The sequence below is a fragment of the Salmo salar genome, chromosome ssa04 (genome assembly GCF_905237065.1).
Source record: "Salmo salar chromosome ssa04, Ssal_v3.1, whole genome shotgun sequence".
In the NCBI taxonomy this organism is placed as follows: Eukaryota; Metazoa; Chordata; class Actinopteri; order Salmoniformes; family Salmonidae; genus Salmo; species Salmo salar.
The window spans coordinates 69,433,633-69,460,536 of record NC_059445.1 but is presented as its reverse complement, the minus strand read 5'-3'; the positions used below and the strand labels follow the sequence as shown (position 1 = coordinate 69,460,536).

Below are 26,904 nucleotides of genomic sequence, written 5' to 3'. Positions count from 1 at the left end.
TAAGTAAAGAAATAAAACAACAGTAAAAAGACATGCTATAAAAGTAGCGAGGCTACATACAGACACCAGTTAGTCAGGCTGATTGAGGTAGTATGTACATGTCGATATGGTTAAAGTGACTATGCATATATGATGAACAGAGAGTAGCAGTAGCGTAAAAGAGGGGTTGGTGGGTGGCGGGACACAATGCAGATAGCCCGGCTAGCCCATGTGCGGGAGCACTGGTTGGTCGGCCCAATTGATGTAGTATGTACATGAATGTATAGTTAAAGTGACTATGCATATATGATGAACAGAGAGTAGCAGCAGTGTAAAAAGGGGGAAGGGGGGTGCACACAATGCAAATAGTCCGGGTAGCCATTTGATTACCTGTTCAGGAGTCTTATGGCTTGGGAGTAAAAACTGTTGAGAAGCCTTTTTGTCCTAGACTTGGCACTCCGGTAAAGCTTGCCATGCGGTAGTAGAGAGAACAGTCCATGACTGGGGTGGCTGGGGTCTTTGACAATTTTTAGGGCCTTCCTCTGACACCGCCAGGTCCTGGATGGCAGGCAGCTTAGCCCCAGTGATGTACTGGGCTGTACGCACTACCCTCTGTATTGTCTTGCGGTCAGAGGCCGAGCAATTGCCGTACCAGGCAGTGATGCAACCAGTCAGGATGCTCTTGATGTTGCAGCTGTAGAACGTTTTGAGGATCTCAGGACCCATGCCAAATCTTTTTAGTTTTCTGAGGGGGAATAGGCTTTGTCGTGCCCTCTTCACGACTGTCTTGGTGTGTTTGGAACATTCGAGTTTGTTCTTGATGTGGACACCAAGGAACTTGAAGCTCTCAACCTGCTCCACTACAGCCCCGTCGATGAGAATGGGGGCGTGCTCAGTCCTCCTTTTCCTGTAGTCCACAATCATCTCCTTAGTCTTGGTTACGTTGAGGGATAGGTTGTTATTCTGGCACCACCCGGCAAGGTGTCTGACCTCCTCCCTATAGGCTGTCTCATCGTTGTCGGTGATCAGGCCTACCACTGTTGTGTCATCTGCAAACTTAATGATGGTGTTGGAGTCATGCCTGGCTATGCAGTCGTGTGTGAACAGGGAGTAAAGGAGGGGACTGGGCACGCACCCCTGGGGAGCTCCAGTGTTGAGGATCAGCGTGGCAGATGTGTTGCTATCTACCCTCACCACCTGGGGGCGGCCCGTCAGGAAGTCCAGGATCCAGTTGCAGAGGGAGGTGTTTAGTCCCAGGATCCTTAGCTTAGTGATGAGCTTTTTTTCCCACCTTTTGTCCAGGTGGGAAAGGGCAGTGTGGAGTGGAGTGCAATAGAGATTGCATCATCTGTGGATCTGTTTGGGCGGTATGCAAATTGGAGTGGGTCTAGGGTTTCTGGGATAATGGTGTTGATGTGAGCCATTACCAACCTTTCAAAGCACTTCATGGCTACGGGCGTGAATGCTACGGGTCCATAGTCATTTAGGCAGGTTTCCTTTGTGTTCTTGGGCACAGGGACCATGGTGGTCTGCTTGAAACATGTTGGTATTACAGACTCAATCAGGGACATGTTGAAAATGTCAGTGAAGACACCTGCCAAGGCCCCGCAGCCTTGTGTATGTTGACCTGTTTAAAGGTCTTACTCACGTTGGCTATGGAGAGCGTGATCACACAGTCGTCTGGAACACCTGATGCATGCCTCAGTGTTGCTTGCCTCGACGTGAGCATAGAAGTGATTTAGCTCATCTGGTAGGCTCGTGTCACTGGGCTGCTCACGGCTGTGCATCCCTTTGTAGTCTTTAATAGTTTGCAAGCCCTGCCACATAAGACAAGCGTCGGAGCCGGTGTAGTATGATTCAATCTTAGCCCTGTATTGACGCTTTGCCTGTTTGATGGTTCGTCGCAGGGCATAGCAGGATTTCTTGTAAACTTCCGGATTAGAGTCCCGCACCTTGAAAGCGGCAGCTCTACCCTTTAGCTCAGTGCGAATGTTGCCTGTAATCCATGGCTTCTGGTTGGGGTATGTACGTACAGTCACTGTGGGGAAGACGTCCTCGATGCACTTATTGATAAAGCCAGTGACTGATATGGTGTCCTCCTCAATGCCATCGGAAGAATCCCGGAACATGTTCCAGTCTGTGATAGCAAAACAGTCCCGTAGTTTAGCATCTGCTTCATCTGACCACTTTTTTATAGACCGAGTCACTGGTGCTTCCTGCTTTAATTTTTGCTGGTAAGCAGGAATCAGGAGGATAGAGTTGTGGTCGGATTTACCAAATGGACGGCGAGGGAGAGCTTTGTACGCATCTCTGTGTGTGGAGTACAGGTGATGTACTTTGTCTGTGGTGGTAAATAAACAGCCACGAAAAGTATAGCTGAAAAGTCTTTAGGCAAGTAGTGTGGCCTGCAATTTATCACAATATACTCTACTTCAGGTGAAGTAGAGTATATACCCCCCCTCGTCTTACCAGAGTGTGTTGTTCTATCTTGCCGGTGAAGCATACATCCCCTAGCTGAATATGTCGTCATTCAGCCACGGTTCCGTGAAACATACGATATTACAGTTTTTGATGTCCCATTGGTAGGATATTCGGGATTGTACCTCGTCTAATTTATTGTCCAATGATTGCACGTTGGCGAGTAGTATTGACGATAACGGCAGCTTTCCCACTCGCCTTCTCTGGGTCCTGACAAGGCATCCGGCTCTTTGTCCTCTGTACCTGCGTCGCTTCATCTTGCAAATAATGGGGATGTCGGCCCTGTGGGGTGTTTGGAGAATGTCCTGTGCGTCCTCCTTGTTGTAAATCTTTGTCTAATCCGAGGTGAGTGATCGCTGTCCTGATATCCAGAAGCTCTTTTTTGCCATAAGATACGGTTGCAGAAATATTATGTACAAAATAAGTTACAAATAACGCGAAAAAACACATAATAGCACAATTGGTTGGGCGCCCGTAAAACTGCTGCCATTTCTTCCGGCACCATTTTAAACATCGTGCCTTTTTAAAAATGTTATTCTGTACAGGCTTCCTTCTTTTCACTCTGTCATTTAGGTTAGTATTGTGGAGTAACTACAATGTTGTTTATACATCCTCAGTTTTCTCCCATCACAGCCATTAAACGAACTGTTTTAAAGTCACCATTAGTCTCATGGTGAAATCCCTGAGCGGTTTCTTTCCTCTCCGGCAACTGAGTTAGGAAGGATGCCTGTATCTTTGTAATAACTGGGTGTATTGATAAACCATCCAAAGCCTAATTAATTACTTCACCATGCTTAAAGGGATATTCAATGTCTGTTTTTTGTGTTTTTACCCATTTACCAATAGGTGCCCTTCTTTGCGAGTCATTGGAAAATGTCCCTACTCTTTGTGGTTGAATCTGTGTTTGAAATTCACTGCTTGACTGAGGGACCTTACAGATATTTGTATGTGTGGGCTACAGAGATGAGGTACTCATTCAAAAATCATGTTAAACATTAATATTGCACACAGAGTGAGTCTATTTAACTTGTTAAGCAAATAACAAAGTGCTTGAATGAAACAAGACATTTTAGCTTTTCATTTTTAATTTGTAATAATGTCTAAAAACATAATCCCACTATGGGGTATTGTGTGTAGGACAGTGACATTCAGGGTGTGTAATAACAAAATGTGGAAAAAGTCAAGGGGTGTGAATACTTTCTGAATGCATGAGTATTTCTTTATTAGGATCCCCATTAGCCGACACCAATGGTGACAGCTAGTCTTACTGGGGTCCGACACATAACGAAAAAAATAATTTTAGTACAATTTGTACTGAACAAAAATATCAACGCAACATACAACAATTTCAAAGATTTTACTGAGTTGCAGTTCATACAAGGAAATCAATCAATTGAAATAAATTAATTAGGCCCTAATCTGTGGATTTCACATGACTGGGAATACAGATATGCATGTATTGCTCACAGATACCTTTAAAGAAAAGGTAGGGCCGGGCCGTGGATCAGAAAACCAGTCAGTGTCTGGTGTGACCACCATTTGCTCATGCAGCGCAACACATCTCCTTCACATAGAGTTGATCAGGCTGTTGACTGTGGCCTGTGGAATGTTGTCCCACTCCTCTTCAATGGCAGTGCAAAGTAGCTGGATATTGGCGGGAACTGGAACATGCTGTCGTACATGTCGATCCAGAGCATCCCAAACTGCTCAATGGGTGACATGTCTGGTGACTGGGACATTTTCTGCTTTCAGGAATTGTGTACAGATCCTTGTGACATGGGGCCGTGCATTATCATGCTGAAACATACGGTGATGGCGGCGGATGAATGGCACGACAATGGGCGTCAGGTTCTGGTCACAGTATCTCTGCATTCAAATTGCCATCGATAAAATGCAATTATGTTCATTGGCAATAGTTTATGCCTGCCCATACCATAACCTCACCACCACCATGGGGCACTCTGTTCACAATGTTGACATCAGCAAATCGCTCTCCCACATGATGCCATACACGTGGTCTGCGGTTGTGAGGCCGGTTGGACATGCTACCAAATTATATTCTCTAAAACAACATTGGTGTTGGCCTATGGTAGAGAAATGAACATTTAAATCTCTGGCAACAGCTCTGGTGGACATTATTGCAGTCAGCGTGTAAATGTTATTTTTTTTATTTCACCTTTATTTAACCAGTGTCATGACGTTGGCCTCTTTTGGTACAGGGAGGACAGTTGAACCCTCCCCTTTGTACCATCTCCTAACCTACCTTCCCCCCAACCCAGGCCCTGTGTGAAAGGGTTGTAAAAACTCTAAGAGGAGAATCTCCTACCACATGTTTCATAGAGACACAAAGGAAATTCTTCCAACTCATAGAATTGGAGAACCGAACGACATTTGTGTTCTGGAGAAGGTATGGAAGATTGGTGAAGAATCCAGCTACGAACTGGTCCGCTTGGTACAATTTTGTGATACTCAGAAGAGACAATATAGCCATATTACCATAAAACTGTTTATATAATAGCCTCAGCGATGAGACTTGCATCATAATGGTTGTATAAAATGTATTAATAAGGATAAAGCTATTTGTAATACATTGAGATGCTATGTACTGATGTTAATGTGATAGAATTGGATTTCTGTACCAAGCTTCACTCAGCCATCGGCACGCCCCCCAAGGGACACAGACAGGACCAGGCGTCATTTGACAAGCCTGTTCAAGGGTCACTATAAAACTATACCCTGAGCTACATTTCTTTAGACCAGGCCTCCACTCCATTGCGAGAAGTGGGCCAATAGGTTTGACCATCCAAGTACTCTACTGAAAGTGAACTATACCACGTGGTTAACTTTTAGACTATTGATACTGACAGAATAAGAACAAGTCTTTGATATTAATTATTAGTCTGCAGCTAAGTAAATTATATCATTGAACGCGAAGACCAACGAAACATCCATTCTATAACGACATTAATGAATGTCGCTTTGCAAGATCCATTCTAACCGAGTGAGAGAGAGAGAGTGAGAGAGAGAACTCTCCATCAGAACGACGCTCGAACAAGGATCCCGACGACACACTGAGCGTAAATATATATTGATTGCAATTGTTCCCGAATGAGTGAGCGTTCAATTGTCAATTGTTAATATTAATGAACTCTGTGTACCTCCTCAGCTGACCGTTTATGACCCATTGTCTAACAGACCAGCCATGCCTGTAGCCATTAGGGCACATTACCCTACCAATCCTTTGTGACGATAATTACTGTTTGTATGTTTTCTGTTAATTACTTAGTGTAGTAAATAAATGATTTTAAGACAATTGATGTATGGATGATTTTAGTAAAGACTGGGTTCGTGCAGATACAACAATTTACGACGTTTGGAATGAGACTGGACGCGAGGTAAAATACACCATTTAACCTCTTATGGCTAGGGGGCAGTATTTTCACGGCAGGATAAAAAACGTACCCGATTTAATCTGGTTACTAATCCTACCCAGTAACTAGAATATGCATATACTTATTATATATGGATAGAAAACACCCTAAAGTTTCTAAAACTGTTTGAATGGTGTCTGTGAGTATAACAGAACTCAAATGGCAGGTCAAAACCTGAGAGATTCCTTTACAGGAAGTGGCCTGTCTGACCATTTCTGGAACTTCTTTGCCATCTCTATCTTTTACAAAGGATCTCTGCTCTAACGTGACACTTCCTACGTCGTCCATAGGCGCTCAGAGCCTGGGAAAAACCTGAATGTCGTCATCCCAGCCCCAGGCTGAAACACATTATCGCCTTTCTCAAGTGGCCGATCAAGGGACTGTGGGCTTATGCGCGTGACCTGGCCACCCCCGTCTTTGTGATTTTTTTTCCTCTGTTTGCCGAAAAGGAGATTCCCGGTCGGAATATTATCGCTTTTCTATGAGAAAAATGGCATAAAAATTGATTTTAAACAGCGGTTGACATGCTTCGAAGTACGGTAATGGAATATTTAGATTTTTTTTGTCACGAATTGCGCCATGCGCCCGACCCTTCTTTACCATTCGGATAGTGTCTGGGACGCACGAACAAAACGTCGCTATTCGGATATAATGATGGATTATTTTGGACCAAACCAACATTTGTTATTGAAGTAGCAGTCCTGGGAGTGCATTCTGACGAAGACAACAAAAGGTAATCAAACTTTTATAATAGTAAATCTGATATTGGTGAGTGCTAAACTTGCCGGGTGTCTAAATAGCTAGCCCGTGATGGCTGGGCTATGTACTTAGAATATTGCAAAATGTGCTTTCACCAAAAAGCTATTTTAAAATCGGACATATCGAGTGCATAGAGGAGTTCTGTATCTATAATTCTTAAAATAATTGTTATGCTTTTTGTGAACGTTTATCGTGAGTAATTTAGTAAATTGTTAGCAAATTCCTCCGGAAGTTTGCGGGGGGTATGCTAGTTCTGAACGTCACATGCTAATGTAAAAAGCTGTTTTTTGATATAAATATGAACTTGATTGAACAAAACATGCATGTATTGTATAACATAATGTCCTAGGTGTGTCATCTGATGAAGATCATCAAAGGTTAGTGCTGCATTTAGCTGTCTTCTGGGTTTTTGTGACATTATATGCTAGCTTGAAAAATGGGTGTCTGATTATTTCTGGCTTGGTACTCTGCTGACATAATCTAATGTTTTGCTTTCGCTGTAAAGCCTTTTTGAAATCGGACAGTGTGGTTAGATAAAGGAGAGTCTTGTCTTTAAAATGCTGTGAAATAGTCATATGTTTGAAAAATTGAAGTTTTTGTATTTTTGAGGAATTTGTAATTCGCGCCACGCCTATCATTGGATATTGGAGCAGGTGTTCCGCTAGCGGAACATCTAGATGTAAGAGGTTAAACCAGAAGATAATCGGCCTATATTATAATATAGGAAAGTTATATTAGGAAAATTATAACTTTGTAATCTGAATATTTTCCTTGGTGCCCCGATCTCCTAGTTAATTACAATTAAATGATTAATCAGTTTAATCGTGTGATAATAATTACAGGGAGTTAATTGATAAACATGTCTTCAGTTTAATGGTACCCCAAAGACACAACACCAGGTAGGCAAGTTGAGAACAAGTTCTCATTTACAATTGCGACCTGGCCAAGATAAAGCAAAGCAGTTTGACGTCATACAACAACACAGAGTTACACATGGAGTAAAACAAATATACAGTCAATAATACAGTAGAAAAATAAGTCTATGTACAATGTGAGCAAATGAGGTGAGATAAGGGAGGTAACGGCAAAAAAAGTCCATGGTGGCAAAGTAAATACAATATAGCAAGTAAAACACTGGAATGGTAGATTTGTAGTAGAAGAAAGTGCAAAGTAGATATAGAGATAATAGGGTGCAAAGGAGCAAAATAAAATAAATAAAATAAATAAATACAGTAGGGGAAGAGGTAGTTGTTTGGGCTAAATTATAGATGGGCTATGTACAGGTGCAGTGATCTGTGAGCTGCTCTGACAGCTGCTGCTTAAAGCTAGTGAGGAAGAAGTGTTTCCAGTTTCAAAGATTTTTGTAGTTCGTTCCAGTCATTGGCAGCAGAGAACTGGAAAGAGAGACGGCCAAAGGAAGAATTGGCTTTGGGGGTGACCAGAGAGATATACCTGCTGGAGCGCGTGCTACAGGTGGGTGCTGCTATGGTGACCAGTGAGCGGAGATAAGGGGGGACTTTCCCTAGCAGGGTCTTGTAGATGACCTGGAGCCAGTGGGTTTGGCGACGATTATGAAGCGAAGGCCAGCCAACGAGAGCGTACAGGTCGCAGTGGTGGGTAGTATATGGGGCTTTGGTGACAAAACGGATGGCACTGTGATAGACTGCATCCAGTTTGTTGAGTAGGGTATTGGAGGCTATTTTGTAAATGACATCGCCAAAGTCGAGGTTCGGTAGGATGGTCAGTTTTACGAGGGTATGTTTGGCAGCATGAGTGAAGGATGCTTTGTTGCGAAATAGGAAGCCAATTCTTGATTTAACTTTGGATTGGAGATGTTTGATGTGAGTCTGGAAGGAGAGTTTACAGTCTAACCAGACACCTAGGTATTTGTAGTTGTCCACATATTCTAAGTCAGAACTGTCCAGAGTAGTGATGCAGGACAGGCGGGCAGGTGCAGGCAGCGATCGGTTGAAGAGCATGCATTTAGTTTTACTTGTATTTAGGAGCAGGTGGAGGCCAAGGAAGGAGAGTTGTATGGCATTGAAGCTCGTCTGGAGGGTTGTTAACACAGTGTCCAAAGAAGGGCCAGAAGTATACAGAATGGTGTCGTCTGCGTAGAGGTGGATCAGAGACTCACCAGCAGGAAGAGCGACATCATTGATGTATACAGAGAAAAGAGTTGGCCCAAGAATTGAACCCTGTGGCACCCCATAGAGACTGCCAGAGGTCCGGACAACAGGCCCTCCGATTTGACACACTGAACTCTGTCAGAGAAGTAGTTGGTGAACCAGGCGATGCAATCATTAGAGAAACCAAGGCTATTGAGTCTGCCGATGAGGATGTGGTGATTGACAGAGTCGAAAGCTTTGGCCAGGTCAATGAAAATGGCAGCACAGTATTGTTTCTTATCGATGGCGGTTACGATATCATTTAGGACCTTGAGCGTGGCTGAGGTGCACCCATGACCAACTCTGAAACCAGATTGCATAGCGGAGAAGGTGCGGTGGGATTCGAAATGGTCGGTAATCTGTTTGTTGACTTGGCTTTCGAAGACCTTAGAAAGGCAGGGTAGTATGCATATAGGTCTATAGCAATTTGGGTCAAGAGTGTCCCCTCCTTTGAAGAGGGGGATGACAGCAGCTGCTTTCCAATCTATGGGAATCTCAGACGACACGAAAGAGAGGTTGAACAGGCTAGTAATAGGGGTTGCAATAATTTCGACAGATAATTTTAGAAAGAAAGGGTCCATATTGTCTAGCCCGGCTGATTTGTAGGGGTCCAGATTTTGCAGCTCTTTCAGAACATCAGCTGAATGGATTTGGGAGAAGGAGAAATGGGGAAGGCTTGGGCGAGTAGCTGTGGGGGGTGCAGTGCTGTTGACTGCAGTGGAGGTAGCCAGGTGGAAAGCATGGCCAGCCGTAGAAAAATGCTTATTGAAATTCTCAATTATAGTGGGTTTATCAGTGGTGACAGAGTTTCCTATCCTCAGTGCAGTGGGCAGTTGGGAGGAGGTGTTCTTATTGTCCATACCTTTACAATGTCCCAGAACTTTTTTGAATTTGTGTTGCAGGAAGCAAATTTCTGCTTGAAAAAGCTAGCGTTAGCTTTTCTAACTACCTGTGTATATTGGTTTCTAACTTCCCTGAAAAGTTGCATATCACGGGGCCTGTTTGATGCTAATGCAGAACGCCATAGGATGTTTTTGTGTTGGTTAAGGGCAGTCAGGTCTGGGGAGAACCAAGGGCTATATCTGTTCCTGGTTCTAAATTTATTGAATGGGGCATGCTTATTTAAGATGGTGAGGAAGGCATTTTAAAAAAATAACCAGGCATCCTCTGCTGACGGGATGAGATCAATATCCTTCCAGGATACCAGGGCCAGGTCGATTAGAAAGGTCTGCTCACTGAAATGTTTCAGGGAGCGTTTGACAGTGATGAGTGGAGGTCGTTTGACCGTAGACCCATTACGGATGCAGGCAATGAGGCAGTGATCGCTGAGATCTTGGTTGAAAACAGCAGAGATGTATTTAGAGGGCAAATTGGTTAGGGTGATATCTATGAGGGTGCCCGTGTTTACGGCTTTGGGGTGGTACCTGGTGGGTTCATTAATAATTTGAGTGAGATTGAGGACGTCAAGCTTGGATTGTAGGATGGCTGGGGTGTTAAGCATGTCCCAGTTTTGGTCACCTAGTAGCACGAGCTCTGAAGATAGATGGGGGGCAATCAGTTCACATATGGTGTCCAGAGCACAGCTGGGGGCCGAGGGTGGTCTATAGCAGGCGGCAACGGTGAGAGACTTGTTTTTAGAGAGATGGATTTTTAAAAGTAGAAGTTCAAATTGTTTGGGTACAGACCTGGATAGTAGGACAGAACTCTGCAGGCTATCTCTGCAGTAGATTGCAACACCACCCCCTTTGGTCGTTCTATCTTGTCTGAAAATGTTGTAGTTAGGGATGAAGATTTCAGAGTCTTTGGTGGACTTCCTAAGCCAGGATTCAGACACGGCTAGGACATCCGGGTTGGCAGAGTGTGCTAAAGCAGTGAATAAAACAAACTTAGGGAGGAGGCTTCTAATGTTAACATGCATGAAACCAAGGCTATTACGGTTACAGAAGTCATCAAAAGAGAGCGCCTGGGGAGTAGGAGTGGAGCTAGGCACTGCAGGGCCTGGATTCACCTCTACATCACCAGAGGAACAGAGAAGTATGAGGATAAGGGTACGGCTAAAAGCTATAAGAATTGGTCGTCTGTGACGTCCGGAATAGAGAGAAAAAGTAGCAGGTTTCTGGGGCGAAAAAATAGCTTCATGGTATAATGTACAGACAAAGGTATGGTAGGATGTGAGTACAGTGGAGGTAAACCTAGGCATTTAGTGATGATGAGAGAGATATTGTCTCTAGAAACATCATTGAAACCAGAAGATGTCATAGCATGTGTGGGTGGAGGAACTGAGAGGTTGGATAAGGTATAATGAGCAGGGCTAGATAAGCCAATAAACACTAACCAGAACAGCAATGGACAAGGTATATTGACATTAAGGAGAGGCATGCTTAGCCGAGTGATCAAAGGGTCCAGTGAGAGTTAGATAGCTAGCCGAGCCATAGGTAGCAAGCTGGTAGAAGATGGAGGAGGTCTGTTTTTAGCCACCTCGTGCGATTCTGTCTGTAGATTAGTGGGGTTCCGTGTGGTAGGGGGGACCAGTCCAATTGGCAAAATAGTTAGTTATAGTGGCCCAAGAAAATTGTCCGATAGACCTATTCAGATAGCAGCCAATAAGACAGCTAACGATTAGCGGGCCACAGATGGGCATTCGGGTTACGTCGTGACGGAGGGGCCAGTTGGATAACTCCCTCGGGCAGATAACGTCGGTAGTCCAGTTGTGAAGGCCCGATGGGGCTCCGTATCGGCAGTAAAACGGGTCCGGATAGGTGATTGTAGCCCAGGAGAGGCTGATGGAACTCTTCAGCTGGCTAGCTCCGGAATAGCCCAGGAGTGGCTGATGAAACGCTTCAGCTGGCTAGCTCCGGAATAATTTATGTTAACTCCGGGACCAACGTTGCCAATAGTCACTCAGGTAGCAGCTAGCTAGCTGCAAGATCCAGGTGTAAATGTCCAGAGCCTGTGGTAGAAATCCAGGTATATGGAGAGAGAATAGGTCCGGTAAGCTCTGGTCGGAGTGGCGCTGTACAAAAATTGGCAATAGCTTTTCGAGCTAATGGATAGCTGAGGACCGCTAACCGTGGCTAGCTGAACTACAACGTTAGCCAGTGAACTGGCTAACCTCTGGCTAGCTTCTGTTGTGGATTTCAGATTTGAGGTAAATAATACTTTTTTTAAATTGGTGAGGCGGGTTGCAGGAGAGTGTTTTGAGGTTGAGTTTTTAGAAAAAGAATATGTAAAAATATATGCGAAGAAAATATGTAAATATATATATATATATACGGGACACGACAAGAGGAAGACAAAGGACGTCTGAACTGCTACGCCATCTTGGGATCATCATCAATTACATCAATTACACACGCCCTCAAAACATGAGGCATTTGTTTTTTGAAACCAGGTTTGCTGTTCACTATATGAGATGGAAGGGAGTTCCATGCAATCATAGCTCTGTATAATACTGTACATTTCCTTAAATTTGTTCTGGACCTGGGGACTGTGAGAAGAAACCTGGAGGCATGTCTGGTGGGGTAAGTTTGTCTGTAAGTGCTGTGTGTATCGATGCAAATAATTAGGAATTTCCAACACAATGTTTCTTCTAAAAACATGAACTGATGTAGTCAGCCTTTGTTTATTTTTTATATTTTCTTCTTTATTTGTCTTTTTATACTTTTTTTGGATCAACTTAATTATTGTGGATAGATTGTTGCTTCCATCAATGTAATTGCATCATTTCCAATCCCTCATATTTTTGGGGTATATATACATACATACATACATACATACATACATACATACATACATACATACATACATACATACATACATACATACATACATACATACATACATACATACATACATACAGTTGAAGTTGGAAGTTTACATACACCTTAGCCAAATACATTTAAACTCGGTTATTCACAATTCCTGACTTTTAATCCTAGTAAAGATTCCCTGTTTTAGGTCAGTTGGGATCACCATTTTATTTTAATGTGAAATGTCAGAATAATAGTAGAGAATTATTTATTTCTTTCATCACATTCCCAGTGGGTCATAAATTTACATACACTCAATTAGTATTCGGTAGCATTGCCTTTAAATTGTTTAACTTGGGTCAAACGTTTCGGGTAGCCTTCCACAAGCTTCCCACAATAAGTTGGGTGAATTTTGGCCCATTCCTCCTGACAGAGCTGGTGTAACTGAATCAGGTTTGTCGGCCTCCTTGCTCGCACACGCTTTTTCAGTTCTGCCCACAAATTTTCTATGGGATTGAGGTCAGGGCTTTGTGATGGTCACTCCAATACCTTGACTTTGTTGTCCTTAAGCCATTTTGCCACAACTTTGGAAGTATGCTTGGGGTCATTGTCAATTTGGAAGACCCATTTGCGACCAAGCTTTAACTTCCTGACTGTCTTCAGATGTTGCTTCAATATATCCACATAATTTTCCTGCCTCACGATGCCATCTATTTTGTGAAGTGCACCAGTCCCTCCTGCAGAAAAGCCCCCCCACAACATGACGCTGCCACCCCCGTGCTTCACGGTTGGGATGGTGTTCTTCGGCTTGCAAGCTTCCCTCTTTTTCCTCAAAACATAATGATGCCAAACAGTTCTATTTTTGTTTCATCAGACCAGAGGACATTTCTCCAAAAAGTACGATCTTTGTCCCCATGTGCAGTTGCAAACCATAGTCTGGCTTTTTTATGGCTGTTTTGGAGCAGTGGCATCTTCCTTGTTGGGCAGCCTTTCAGGTCATGTCGATATAGGACTCGTTTCACTGTGGATGTAGATACTTTTGTACCTGTTTCCTCCAGCATCTTCACAAGGTCCTTTGCTGCTGTTCTGGGATTGATTTGCACTTTTCGCACCAAAGTACCTTCATCTCTAGGAGGCAGAACGCGTCTCCTTCCTGAGCGGTATGACGGCTGCGTGGTCCCATGGTGTTTATACTTGCGTACTATTGTTTGTACAGATGAACATGGTACCTTCAGGCGTTTGGAAATTGCTCCCAAGGATGAACCAAACTTGTGGAGGTCTACAATTTTTTTCTGATGTCTTGGCTGATTTCTTTTGATTTTCCCATGATGTCAAGCAAAGAGGCACTGAGTTTGAAGGTAGGCCTTGGTACACCTCCAATTGACTCAATTGATGTCAATTAGCCTATCAGAAGCTTCTAAAGCCATGACATCATTTTCGGGAATTTTCGAAGCTGTTTAAAGGCACAGTCAACTTAGTGTATGTAAACTTCTGACCCACTGGAATTGTGATACAGTGAATTATAAGTGAAATAATCTGTCTGTAAACAATTGTTGGAAAAATTACTTGTGTCATGCACAAAGTAGATGTCCTAACCGACTTGCCAAAACTATAGTTTGTTAACAAGAAATTTGTGAAGTGGTTGAAAAACGAGTTTTAATGACTCCAACCTAAGTGTATGTAAACTTCTGACTTCAACTGTATATACACATGTACACTTTTTTTTGTATATACCTTTATTATTCCCCGCAAACTCTACAACCCCTCCCCCAATTGGAGTAAACTAATAAACAAAAACACTTAGGCTTCTACCTTCTGTTTATTCATAGTATACACATTTTACAGACACAACCTATTTTACAATAGTTATATTTTGTTTGTTTTTAGTCCTGGCCTTCCTTTATTTCTAATGTCCATCCAGTTTTATTTCTATTTGTATCTGCTATTTCACAAAAGTTCTGAACCTATATACATTTTACAGACCCCGTAAGTTTTACATTTGTTATCTTGTTGTTATTAGTCCTACCCTTCAGCTCCATTCAACCCCTCCCATCTATCGCTTAGAAATCCAAAATGGATGGTGTTATTTGCCATATATTTTTCAACTGTGCTTCTCATAGTTTCAGCAGATTGTAAATTAAAGAAACATTTTTGCAAAAATAATGATTATTATTGATTGATTGACTATGACTTTTCAAATCACCCAGTATTGCTATCTGCAGCGTTAGTTCTAGGTAAATGTTGCAATTGTTCAGCCATTCCTGGACCTGTGACCAAAAACGAGCTACATGTGGACTGTACCAAAATAAATGATCTAATGACTCTGCCTCCTCACAGCTAAATCTGCAGAGCTGGGAAGATTGTATCCCCCATATATAAAACATTCTATTGGTTGCAAGAATTTTGTATAATTTAAATTGAAAAATTCAATGTTTTGAATCCGGCGTCATTTTTGCGTGTCAATTCATAAACCATGTGCCATGGAATTGGTACATTGAAAATCAGTCTTTCCACAACTCTTAGCCAAGAGAGACTGGCATTCATTGTATTGATGTTAGCCCTCTGATTACGATGAAGAGCAAAACATGCCGCTCTGTTCTGGGCCAGCTGCAGCTTAACTAGGTCCTTCTTTGCAGCACTTGACCATATGACTGGACAATAATCAAGATAAGATGAAACTAGAGCCTGCAGGACTTGCTTTGTGGTGTCAAAAAAGCAGAGCATCTCTTTATCACGGACAGACCTCTCCCCATCTTTACAACCATTAAATCTACAGTGTATGTTTTGAACATGACAGTTTACAATCTAAGGCAGGGATGGCTAACTTTGATTGGTTTAGGGGCCACAAAAAATCTGAACTCATCATGAGGGGCCGCAGCTGCTCGCGGGTCTGCAGGAACCACCAGTTGTCCATCCCTGATCTAAGGGGGGAGGGGGTATGGATGTGAGTTCAGTTGGTAGAGCATGGTGTTTGCAATGCCAGCATGGTGTGTGCAACGTCAGGGTTGTGGGTTCAGTTCCCACGGGGGGCCAGTACAATTATTTTTTTTTAAATAAAAAATAAAATAAATGCATGAAATGAAAATGTATGAAATGTATGCATTCACTACTGTAAGTCGCTCTGGATAAGAGCGTCTGCTAAATGACTAAAATGTAAATGTAGTTCCTGCAGACTGGAGAGCAACTGTCCTCAATTTGTTCAACAGCCACACCATTCAGTGCCAGATTCAGGCTGAGGGTACGGTGTATGCTTTTTTATCGGTGTAAGTTTAGGTGTAGTACCTGAAAGTCTATGAATCAACAGGTAAAGTAGTGGAGCCTTTCAAATCAAATCACATGCGCCAAATGCTGTGAAATTCTTACAAGCAGTTTTAAGAAAGAGAGAAAATAGAGCCTTTCTAAAGTGGGCGTACATCCTACAGTATACTATACATTTGGGCCGGGACGTAACCAGTATCGCAATACTTGTTAGTATCGTGGCTTAGGAAAAAAACACAAAGCGAATTTAATTTCTTTATAAGTTAAAGGCTCTGCATGGTCAATCCGACATCTGCATTGGCCGTCCAGCATTTAGGGTGATACGGCTCTGTAGAAGTCAGGGCGTTCATTCTTCTCGCTCTTCACCGAGCAGCGGAGAGCTGTTGCAAAGGAAGTTGTCAAGGAAGTGAGTTTGTGTTTATACTGGACCTCCCGCCCCCACCTACCATCAAGCAATCATGTCAATGCGGAGCTGTATGGAGCCCTTTGCATTGTTACAAAATTTGGCCTCTGCCTGCCTCCGGAGGCTCTGCAATTGCGTCACACTATCCATACTGCACCTACGACCACATTTTCAGATCAAGCATAAATTATCTCTTAACCCACACCCTGACTGTTACTCTGGGTTCAGCTCCCCGCGGGCTGGGATCTCCACCCCACCTCATCTATTCCATTATCACAGGCCAGTCAGATATGCTAACAAAGATATATGCCAGAGACAGTTAAATGTGGCAGGGAATAAGGCCAACATGCAGCGACGGAGAAAGGGGTCTCCAGATGTAGCACAGATGCTAGACAGAATGTATTAACAACATTTATGTTTTAAGCAAACAGTGGGGTTAGTTTTAGTTTTTTTGATATCTGAGATAGATTAGACTTTTTTCAGTTTTTCAAAAAGCGTTTTTTGGGGCAGTTGTGTGCATCCCACACGAGCTGCAAGATAAAGGTATGCATACTTTGCAGCAGCTGCCTGTGGCTTCTTTGATAAATAGGTCAGAAAAACAGTGAGTGTATTGACTATAAAGGTCCAATGCAGCCATTGTTACCTCAATATCAAATAATTTTGAGGTAACAATTAAGTACCTTACTGTGATTTTTTTTCTCTAATTAAAATAGTAAAAAGAAAAAAATAGGTTCTTAGCATAGAGTCATTTCTCAAGCAAGAATTTTGCTAGGACTGTCTGGAAGTGGTCTAAGTGGGGAGGGGAAGTCTGAAAACTAGCTTTGGAAGTCTAGGCTGGCCATGAAGCTTAGGTTATCTACAAGACTTCTTACATCCCTCCAATTCCCTCCAGCATTTCACTGAAACTAATCCCTACATTCACAAACATGTATTCTGCCTTGCTCAACCACACACACCTCCTCGCCTCTTCGTAAGGAGATGAAGGAGCGAAGGGTAGTATTAGAGATAAAGGGGACTTGACTTGATTCAACAAATTCACAGACACTTCCAGGCATGTGGGGAAAGGGGCCGGAGGGAGGCGGAGACACAGGCACGACACACAAAGGCAGCATCAAGGGGAATGAATGTGTGAGGTGTGTGGATACACTGATGCATGGTGCTCATCTGCCTTTCATAACCGTCATCTCCCCCCATTTCCCCATAATTATGATCAACCGGCTATTCACTGGTGGCTTAGGCAATCAGGGCCGCGATCATGCAGTAGTCTGTTCATCCGACACCAAACCCACATAATGCATCTCTGCCCAGTTTAAAGTTTAGAAGGTCAGTGGGGTGGTAACCGCCACGGAGGGAGATAGTATCTATGTCAGTCCCTTCAATCAACTTCCATTTTTTAGTGCCATAGTTTCAAGTTTTAATGGGAAAATATGTATGATATAGCCTATTCCCTGTCTTTACTATAAAGAAATGACAAAAAATTGTTAGATGATGAAAGCATTTCAGCTTTGGTTGTAGTTGGTCATTCGATGATGGCCTCTCAGGCTTGATTACAACCATTTTCTAAATGAGACATTCATGGCTCAACTCGGGCCATCATACCTGGTATCCTGTAGAACACTTAACCAGATGTCCAGGTATTTCAGACCAGGGCCCATGTCTGGTCCTCCTCTAGCCTGGTGGAACTATTCTGATCTCGCTCACAAGCCTGATCTCGCTTGCTTCTGTTTCGGTTGACTGGGCTAGTCTTTCTTCTGTAAGGAAGAACTAGGTAGAGGAGGTTGTAGCTGCACAGGGAGCTTTGGTTGAGTGTTACCTCGCCATGTGTGTAATGCTTCCACCCATACAGCCTAACAGTCAGGGTTTGGGTGAATTCCAATTTAATTTGAAATTCCAATTAAATTCACTCATGAAGTGGAGAATTTATGTTGAATTCAATTCAAATGTCAACATTCTTTAAGTTATTGAATTGGGATTAGACTGTTTGGACTATTTCAATTGAAATTGAATTGTAACTGTACAAATATTTAATCTTGAATTGATGGAAGTAAGGCAATTAGTATAAAAAATGGAGTACAGGATTTGTTTTAAATCATTTCAACTAGTATTTCTATATTTCCAGTATAGCTAGCCTGTCTGAACAGTGACATTATCATCCTGAAAGCCTGCGGGAATTGAATTGGAATTTTGGGAACGTACCTACCATTGGAATTTAGAGGAATTTAATTATCTCTGAATTCAAAGACTGAACTGGAGTTTGAATTGAGTTAAATGGAATTTACAGGGAGAGGGAATTTAATTTGTGGAATTAACCCTAACTCTGGTGACAGTGCAAGAACACAGTATCATAGTGCCTCAAAGCTATTGATCTATTGCTCTTCAGCGATGTAACAGAGTGAAGGAGCACCCCTAGCCTCATACTGTATGTCAGCCAGCTAGCTGTTTAAACCATGAACAAAGCAATTTACCTAGGGAAGCATTCACTCACTAAACACTACATGTACTCAATACATCAGCCTTGAGCTGCCGTTCAAATGCAAAGCTGATATTTCATGCTACTTGTAGACAGCAATTTCCAAAGTGTCTGAATGCTATTGGGTTCAGCCCAAAGACTGGTAGTGGTATCTACAGTAGAACATAACATCAAATAACTTGGAGTAGTGGGGCCCACAAGTGTGTGTTGGGAGCCTTTTTGTTGCCTGGCGCAATTCCACGACAGATCCTATCAATTCACATTTGTGGAGCAAGCCGCTCGCACAATGGGGAGACACTTGCCCCGCTGCACTATCAAAGAGAACAACCATCTGTGTCCCACACAAACATCTGACTCAACCTGGGGCTTTGTAGAGGAGATGAGATGCTGTTCGCTGCGAATGAAAGGAGGAAAGGCTCAGAGCGTAGAGAGTAGAGGCAGTAATGGACCTCCAACAAATGATTGCTAAGAGGAAGCGACGTAGGAACAGAGAAAAAACACTCATTCCCTCCTGCTCCGCTCAGTCCTACAATCATATTTCAAGCTTTTTTGTTGTTAAAGTTTTCATAGTTTAGTTTTGATGTGGAATTGGAATGTGACATGAGTTTTTGATTAGGCACACACAAATATGTATAAAAGGTTTTGCAGACGAGTAGCCGCCTCATGAAAATAGAAATATTAACTTTGCACTTGTTCACCCGAAACTCATGGGGATCAAAAAAACGTCCATTACCATTTGTGGTTCTGACAAGTGTTGCTCTGTGTTGGGAGAGAAATGCCACACACACACTGAAGAATGTTCATCCCACACATGGCTGAGCAAATAAGTTTGGGAGATAGGATAGCACTGACGCAGACGGATAGACACGTGCGAGCGCACGCACCCACATACACAGTTAAACTTAACAGAGGGGGAGAGAGAGAAAAAGTACAAGTTTGATTCAGCTGACACTAGGCAATTGCAAACAAGTCACAAACAACTAAGAGTTACAACAATCTGTTTATTGTAACTTCAAATATTAATACATGTCCATCTGACAATGCCCTAGTACAAGGATGGGCAACTCCGTTCACTGCCGCAGTAGCTGATGCTGCACATCAATGGCGTTTGGTTGAAATAGGGAAATATACAGTGCCTTGCAAAAGTATTTAGACCCCTTGGATTTCTTCACATTTTGTGTTGGTGACCTGATAGGTCACCCATTGAGCAGTTTGGGATACTCTGGATCAACATGTAGGACAGCGTGTTCCAGTTCCCGACAATATCCAGCAACTTCGCACAGCCATTGAAGAGGAGTGGGACAACATTCCATAGGCCACAATCAACAGCCGGATCAACTCTATGTGAAGGAGATGTGTCGCGCTGCATGAGGCAAATGGTGGTCACACCAGATACTGACTGGTTTTCTGATCCACGCCCCTAATTTTCTGTGACCAACAGATGCAAATCTGTATTCCCAGTCATGTGAAATCCATAGATTAGGGCCTAATGAATTCATTTCAATTGACTGATGTCCTTTTATGAACTGTAACTCAATAAAATCTTTGAAATTGTTCCATGTTGCGTTTATATTTTTGTTCAGTATAGTTGATTTACTAACACGAATGCTGACCAAGTACTTCATATGAACCGTTTTAGTTCTCTTGTTAGAGAGCTAACCTTCACAAGAGTTATATTTACTCGTTATTTTAGTTTCCCTCAACACATTCTGAAGTCGACTGAGGCAGTGAGATGGAATTGTTTGTTTGTGGAAAAGTTATTTTGCCAGCCGTGGAACAGGTCTCACCTCTGGAGTTTCTAATTAGGTGACATGGCTTTTGTTCTTCTGACGAGGTTGTGCACTCGACAGAAACAAAAGTGTTTGACTTAAATTGGATGTCAGGCGGCCTTGTATGTCTGGCAGGTACTACCTTGTGAAGTCTTATGACACTCTCTTCTCTGTCTGTCTCTCCCACAGGGGCTAAAACCCATGGACCACAACGGGCTCTCGGATCCGTATGTCAAACTGCACCTGCTGCCTGGGGCCAGTAAGGTACGTACCCGTCTTATTATACTTACATTAAAAGGTACATTATAGTAGTTTAGTTGCTAACTGAAATTTTGTGTGTCGTCTGTACAGTTCATAGGCACTATGATAATAGTAATATATTTATTTCCTCATACAATACAATCTGTAATTTTAGGCTAACAAGGAGATGTGCCCTTTTCTTTCCAATGAGGTCATTTCTGGACAATAAGTTTTGCCATTTAGGGGACCCTTATTGGCTCAAGAGCACCAAGTGTATTACCAACCAAAAACAGATGTTTTCAGACCTCAAATGTGTTCTTCTGTTGAGATAAGTCCAGCTCCACGCCCATCTGCTTTGTAGTTCCAGCGATATGCCACTGTCCAAAAAGAATAGAAAGATGAGAACCATATAAGTTCCAGATTTATTGTGCTTATCTTTTCCATTCACTTGAGGTGTATAGCTGAGGCGTACACAACTGGTGGTATGGGATGTGGATTCATCTTGATATTGGGATACTATTGAAAACATCTGACAAACTTAGATTTTGGAGTGTAATGTCCCTTTAATACTCTAAATGCAGTGATGCATAATGTTGTCTTGGCCTGTGTGTTGCATATCAGATGGTGTCATGTCTGATTATCGTAAATGAATGGACACTATCATGCCCTGTTATGAAAGCGGACACTATCATGCCCTGTTATGAATGCTTGGAATATACAGTAGCTTGCGTGAAGGTTTATCTGCTGCTGCTACTCTGCTGCTTCTACTCTGTTCTTTATTTTACTCATATTATTATCTATCCTATTGGCTAGTACTTTACCCTGTCTTCATGTACATTGAGCAACAATATAAACGCAACATGCAAAATGTCAAAGATTTTACTGAATTACAGTTCATATAAGGAAATCAGTCAATTTCAATAAGTATATTAGGCTCTAATCTATGGATTTCACATGACTGGGAATACAGATATGAATCTGTTGGTCACAAATACCTTAACAAAAAAAAGTAGGGGTGTGGATCAGAAACCAGTCAGAATCTGGTGTGATCACCATCTTCTTCGCATAGAGTTGATCAGGCTGTTGATTGTGAGTTGTGGAATCTTGTCCCACTCCTCTTCAATGGCTTTGCGAAGTTGATGGATATTGGCGGGAACTGTAACACGCTGTCGTACACGTCGATCCAAAGCATCCCAATGAGCATGTCTGATGAGTATACAGGCCATGGAAGAACTGGGACATTTTCAGCTTTCAAGAATTGTGTACGGATCCTTGCGACATGGAGCTGCACATTATCATGCTGAAACATGAGGTGATGGCGGCGGATGAATGGCACGACAATGGGCCTCAGGATCTCATTACGTTATCTCTGTGCATTCAAATTGCTATCCATAAAATGCAATTGTGTTCGTTGTCCGTAGCTTATGCATGCCCATACCATAACCCCACCTCCACCATGGGCACTCTGTTCACAACGTTGACATCAGCAAACCGGTCGCCCACACGACACCATACATGCTGTGTGCCATCTACCCGGTACGGTTGAAACCGAGATTCCTCTGTGAAGAGCACACTTCTCCGAACTGCAGTCAGGTCAAGACCCTGGTGAGGACGACGAGCACGTAGATGAGCTTCCCTGAGACGGTTTCTGACAGTTTGCAGAGAAATTCTTCAGTTGTGCAAACACACAATTTCATCACTTGTCTGGGTGGCTGGTCTCAGATGATCCCACAGGTGAAGAAGCCAGATGTGGAGGACCTTGGCGGCATGGTTACACGTGGTCTGCGGTTGTGAGGCCAGTTGGACGTACTGCCAAATTCTCTAAAATTATGTTGGAGGCGGCGTATGGTAGAGAAATTAACATAAACACACAACTGCACATTTTAGAGTGGCCTTTTATTGTCCCCAGCAAAAGGTGCACCTGTGTAATGATCATGCTGTTTAATCAGCTTCTTGATATGCCACACCTGTCAGGTGGATGGATTATCTGGGCAAAGGAGAAATGCTCACTAACAGGGATGTAAACAAATTTGTGCACAAAATTAGAAAGAAATAAGCTTTTTTGTGCATATGCAACATTTCTGGGATATTTTATTTCAGCTCATGGAACCAACACTTTACATGTTGCATTTATATTTTTGTTCAGTACACATATCTACCTCAAATACCTCATACCCCTGCACATTGATCTGGTACTGGTACTTTCACAGTAAAATCCACACCCATTGTATTAGGCGCATTTGACAAATACAATTTAATTTGATGAAACTGGCTTAACTTGTGTTTTTACTGCAGCAAATCATTTATCATATAGTGACACCAGTTATATCGATATACCCCCAGCCTGTCATGTCAGGCTTGCGACAAGTAGTTTAGGAAGAGTGTTACATTGATTAATTAGTGAAGAGAGCATTGCGATTGAGCCACTACTAATTTCAGATTATGTCTATGGTTATCAGACGGTTGGCAATTAATTTTATCCATGCTGATCGTGTCCATTCAAAGGGATGACGCATGCTGTCCCATTCTCTCCAACCCCCTCAAGTTTAGCCCGTCCTCATCTTCCATTCATTTCCAAGCCAAGACCTTATTTCATTACCAAAGCCCAGGTAGTCTTTCACTGTGACTTATTATGTCAGTTCAAGGGTTTTGAATCCTTTAATCAAATTATTGTAGTGTAGTACCTGCGGATAAAGCCAGTTCTTTTTACATGTATGTTACCATTTCCCGGCCACAAATACTGTTGTATTGTCATCTTTGTCTCCGTGATCTAGCCTTCTCTCGTGCCAACAATCACTTAGCAGCTGCAAATAAGGGTTTCCTAATCAGCCAGGCTGTCCCCAACTGTTTGGACACCTTGACCTCCGTGTGAATTCTCCTTAAGACCATTATTAGGTCATTGATTGGGTGTGAACATCGGGCATATGGACACTGTTTAATTTGGGGGCCTGAAATTGCACCACAAACATGGCAGCTGTGACAGGCCTCAGATGTTCCTCACTCCTCCTTAATGGCGGCCATCAAGTGGTCCAGACAGACTTGCCGCCAGAGAATTTACCTCCAAATTTGTTTTGCTTTTGTCTGAGTTTGGTCTAGCGCTAACGCAGCCAACTCCATACTGTGCATGACCTGTGAAAAAACGGAGTTTAGAATTTCAATCCCCATGTTGATCTCCTCAACCCGGTCTGCACACCTCTCATTGGTTTCCCCCTTTTTTAAGCACTATATCTGTCCCAATAAAACAATGACATTTGAAAGGAGGGTAATTCACTTCCCCTTTTCATAAAAACTAAACACAATTTGCCTTAGCAATGGTGTCAACCTATGGTCCTGGAGAGCGTTAGATAGACACAGTGCTCTGGTTGTTTGTGTGGCGTTTCAGAAATGAATCAGCTGCTGTTTGAGAGGAAACCAATAAGCTGGGGCTTTGTTCCCCGGAACATTCATGTGCGATGACTCAGCGGCAAATAATCCCACCAGTTAATCGAAGATGTTCTTCATCCTCACTGTCCATTACTCACCACCACACACAATATCATCTTGCTGTTTTGTTCAACTCAACACTGTTCTCTAGCAGAACGTGTGGGCTTGTGAAATCCACCTTGCAAAGCAATGTGCTTCTCCAATTACTAAAGTGGAGTGAAGTGTCTCATAGCAATGGAACTCTGTGGTAGGAGCTGTTCCTTAACTTTCTATAAAGAGCACAATACAGTGTAAAAGCTACATAGCATCTTCCTCACAAGTCAACATATAAGCAAGGGTTTGCCAATGACATGCATACGTCTATATGTTTTTTTTTCCTTAAGCACTTACGGATGTTCATGCATTGCATTTAAATGTTTCTTAGGTGCTGTTACAGTATGGTATGATGTTTTATGTTTTGCACTTCTTAGACACATTGTTATATAAGCATTTTTAGTATCGATACAATACTACTGCATATACAGTTATAAATCAAAAGTTTGCACACACCTACTCATTCAAGGGTTTTTCTTTATTTTACTATTTTCTACATTGTAGAATAATTCTACATTGTAGAATAATCAAGACATCAAAACTATGAAATAACACAAATGGAATCATGTCGTCACCAAAAAAGTGTTAAACAAATCAAAATATATTTTAGATTTTAGATTCTTCAAAGTAGCCACCCTTTACCTTGATGACAGCTTTGCACACTCTTGGCATTCTCTCAACCAGCTTCAGCTGGAATGTTTTTCCAACGGTCTTGAAGGAGTACCCACATATGCTGAGAACTTGTTGGTTGCTTTTCCTTCACTCTGCGGTCAAACTCATCCCAAACCATCTCAAATGGGTTGAGGTCGGGTGATTGTGGAGGCCAGGTCATCTGATGCAGAACTCCATCACTCTCCTTCTTGGTCAAATAGCCCTTACACAGCCTGGAGGTGTGTTTTGGGTCATTGTCCTGTTGAAAAACAAATGATAGTCTTACTAAGCGCAAACCAGTGCTCAGCATATGTGGGAACTCTTTCAAGACTGTTGGAAAATCATCCCAGGTGAAGCTGGTTGAGAGAATGCCAAGAATGTGCAAAGCTGTCATCAAGACAAAGGGTGGCTACTTTGAAAAATATAAAATATATTTTCACTTGTGTTATTTCATAGTTTTGATGTCTTCACAATTCTACAATGTAGAAAATAGTAAAAATCAAGAAAAACCCTTTTGACTGGTACTGTATGTGACAGCTCTTTTTTACGTGCATGTCAGATAAAAGGTAGGGATGAAAGGGACATACTGAACTCTCTATTTTAATCAAATATCCAACCTCACTCTTATCGCAAAAGATTAGTAACCAGAGGCTGCTGCTGCAGATGCAACCGTAAATATAGATACTTCCTCATGTAATGGCTTATGTAAAGACATTGAATGTGTGATTCATCACTGTGGAATTATATTCTTACTGCATCGACCCCAGTCAGCAGCCATACAATGGCACTACTTTTCAGATTCTAGTGATAACCAAAACCATGTATACCTTATATGTACATTATGTATGTGATTTGTGGTTGTCTTACCTACCTTAAGTTAACTGCACTGATTGTAAATCACTGGTGATAACTAGCTAATGCAGTCAGCATGCATTGATTGATTGATTGATTGATATTGGTAGATTAGTTTAATTTGAGAAATATTCAATCACTGGCAGGGAGCCAGGTTGATATTTCGCTGGCTGTCGTTTGTGATTAAATGCATCTCTCACATCAGATGGTAATCAGTTATAGATCACCACTTGTGCACAAACAAAGCACCACAGCCGCAAGATAAATGAACACAACACGGAAGCTTCTTGTTCAAATTTTTGTTTATCGAACCCACTGGAATTAATAATTGCCTGCTTATTAAGTTCCCAGCATGCATTGATATGCCTATTCTTTCATTTAATTGCAATCTGACATTTGCAATCTACGTCTGAGAAGAAATGCACGCCATTGTCCTTGTGTGTCGCTACTGTGGCATTCTGGTTTTGACGAAATCACCCGAGAGTTGAGAACGCGTCATATAAACAGGGAAATTGTTCACACCTCTGGTTTAACCTGAGAAGAGATTGATATGGATGAGATGAGACAAGATTGCTAATCTGAATTACAGATTAGAAATTGATAGGAAGATGGTAGAGGAGCAGACATACAGTAGTAGGAAGGGTGAGACGTGGGGATTGAACTCTTGTCTCGGGGTTTAGGCCTGTTGCGGTGACCGTATTACCACCACGCCGACAGTCATGAGTCATGACCGTTGTCAAATTCCACATGACCGTTGAGTCATGGTAATATCCTTTTATGCACTCTGGACATGCATTGGTAGTAGCCAATTCGCTAACGACCATCAGGTCACTAATGGCCTGATACTTGATACTAAGTGCTCTATTGTCCCTCTAACCACTCTGATACCAATGCAAATACAATCGAAAGTACAACAGTGGTGTGCAGAATGGCATTTCGGAACGCACAACTTGTCGACCCTTGTCACGGATGGCCTATTGCAGTGGAAGACCACACCGGGTTCCTCTCCTATCAGCTAAAAACAAGAAGAAGCAGCTCCAATGGGCACATGATCACCAACACTGGACAATTGAGGAGTGGAAAAACATCACCTGGAACATGACAGCTAGTTCAGTTTACTTGAGAGTCCCCAGACTTCAACCCAATAGAGAATATTTGGGATGAGATGGACTGTTCTAAAG

General features: G+C 42.4%; 1 protein-coding gene across 2 annotated transcripts in view; it reads left to right on the top strand.

The window, feature by feature from the left end:
• LOC106603746 (double C2-like domain-containing protein beta) overlaps positions 1–26,904 on the top strand; it is a 189,396-nt gene that overhangs the window by 105,755 nt on the left and 56,737 nt on the right. For both annotated transcript variants that reach the window (XM_014197801.2, XM_014197802.2), the window contains one exon: positions 20,654–20,728. In XM_014197801.2, coding sequence (XP_014053276.1) covers positions 20,654–20,728 — 75 coding nt within the window. The remainder of the gene's footprint in view (positions 1–20,653; positions 20,729–26,904) is intronic.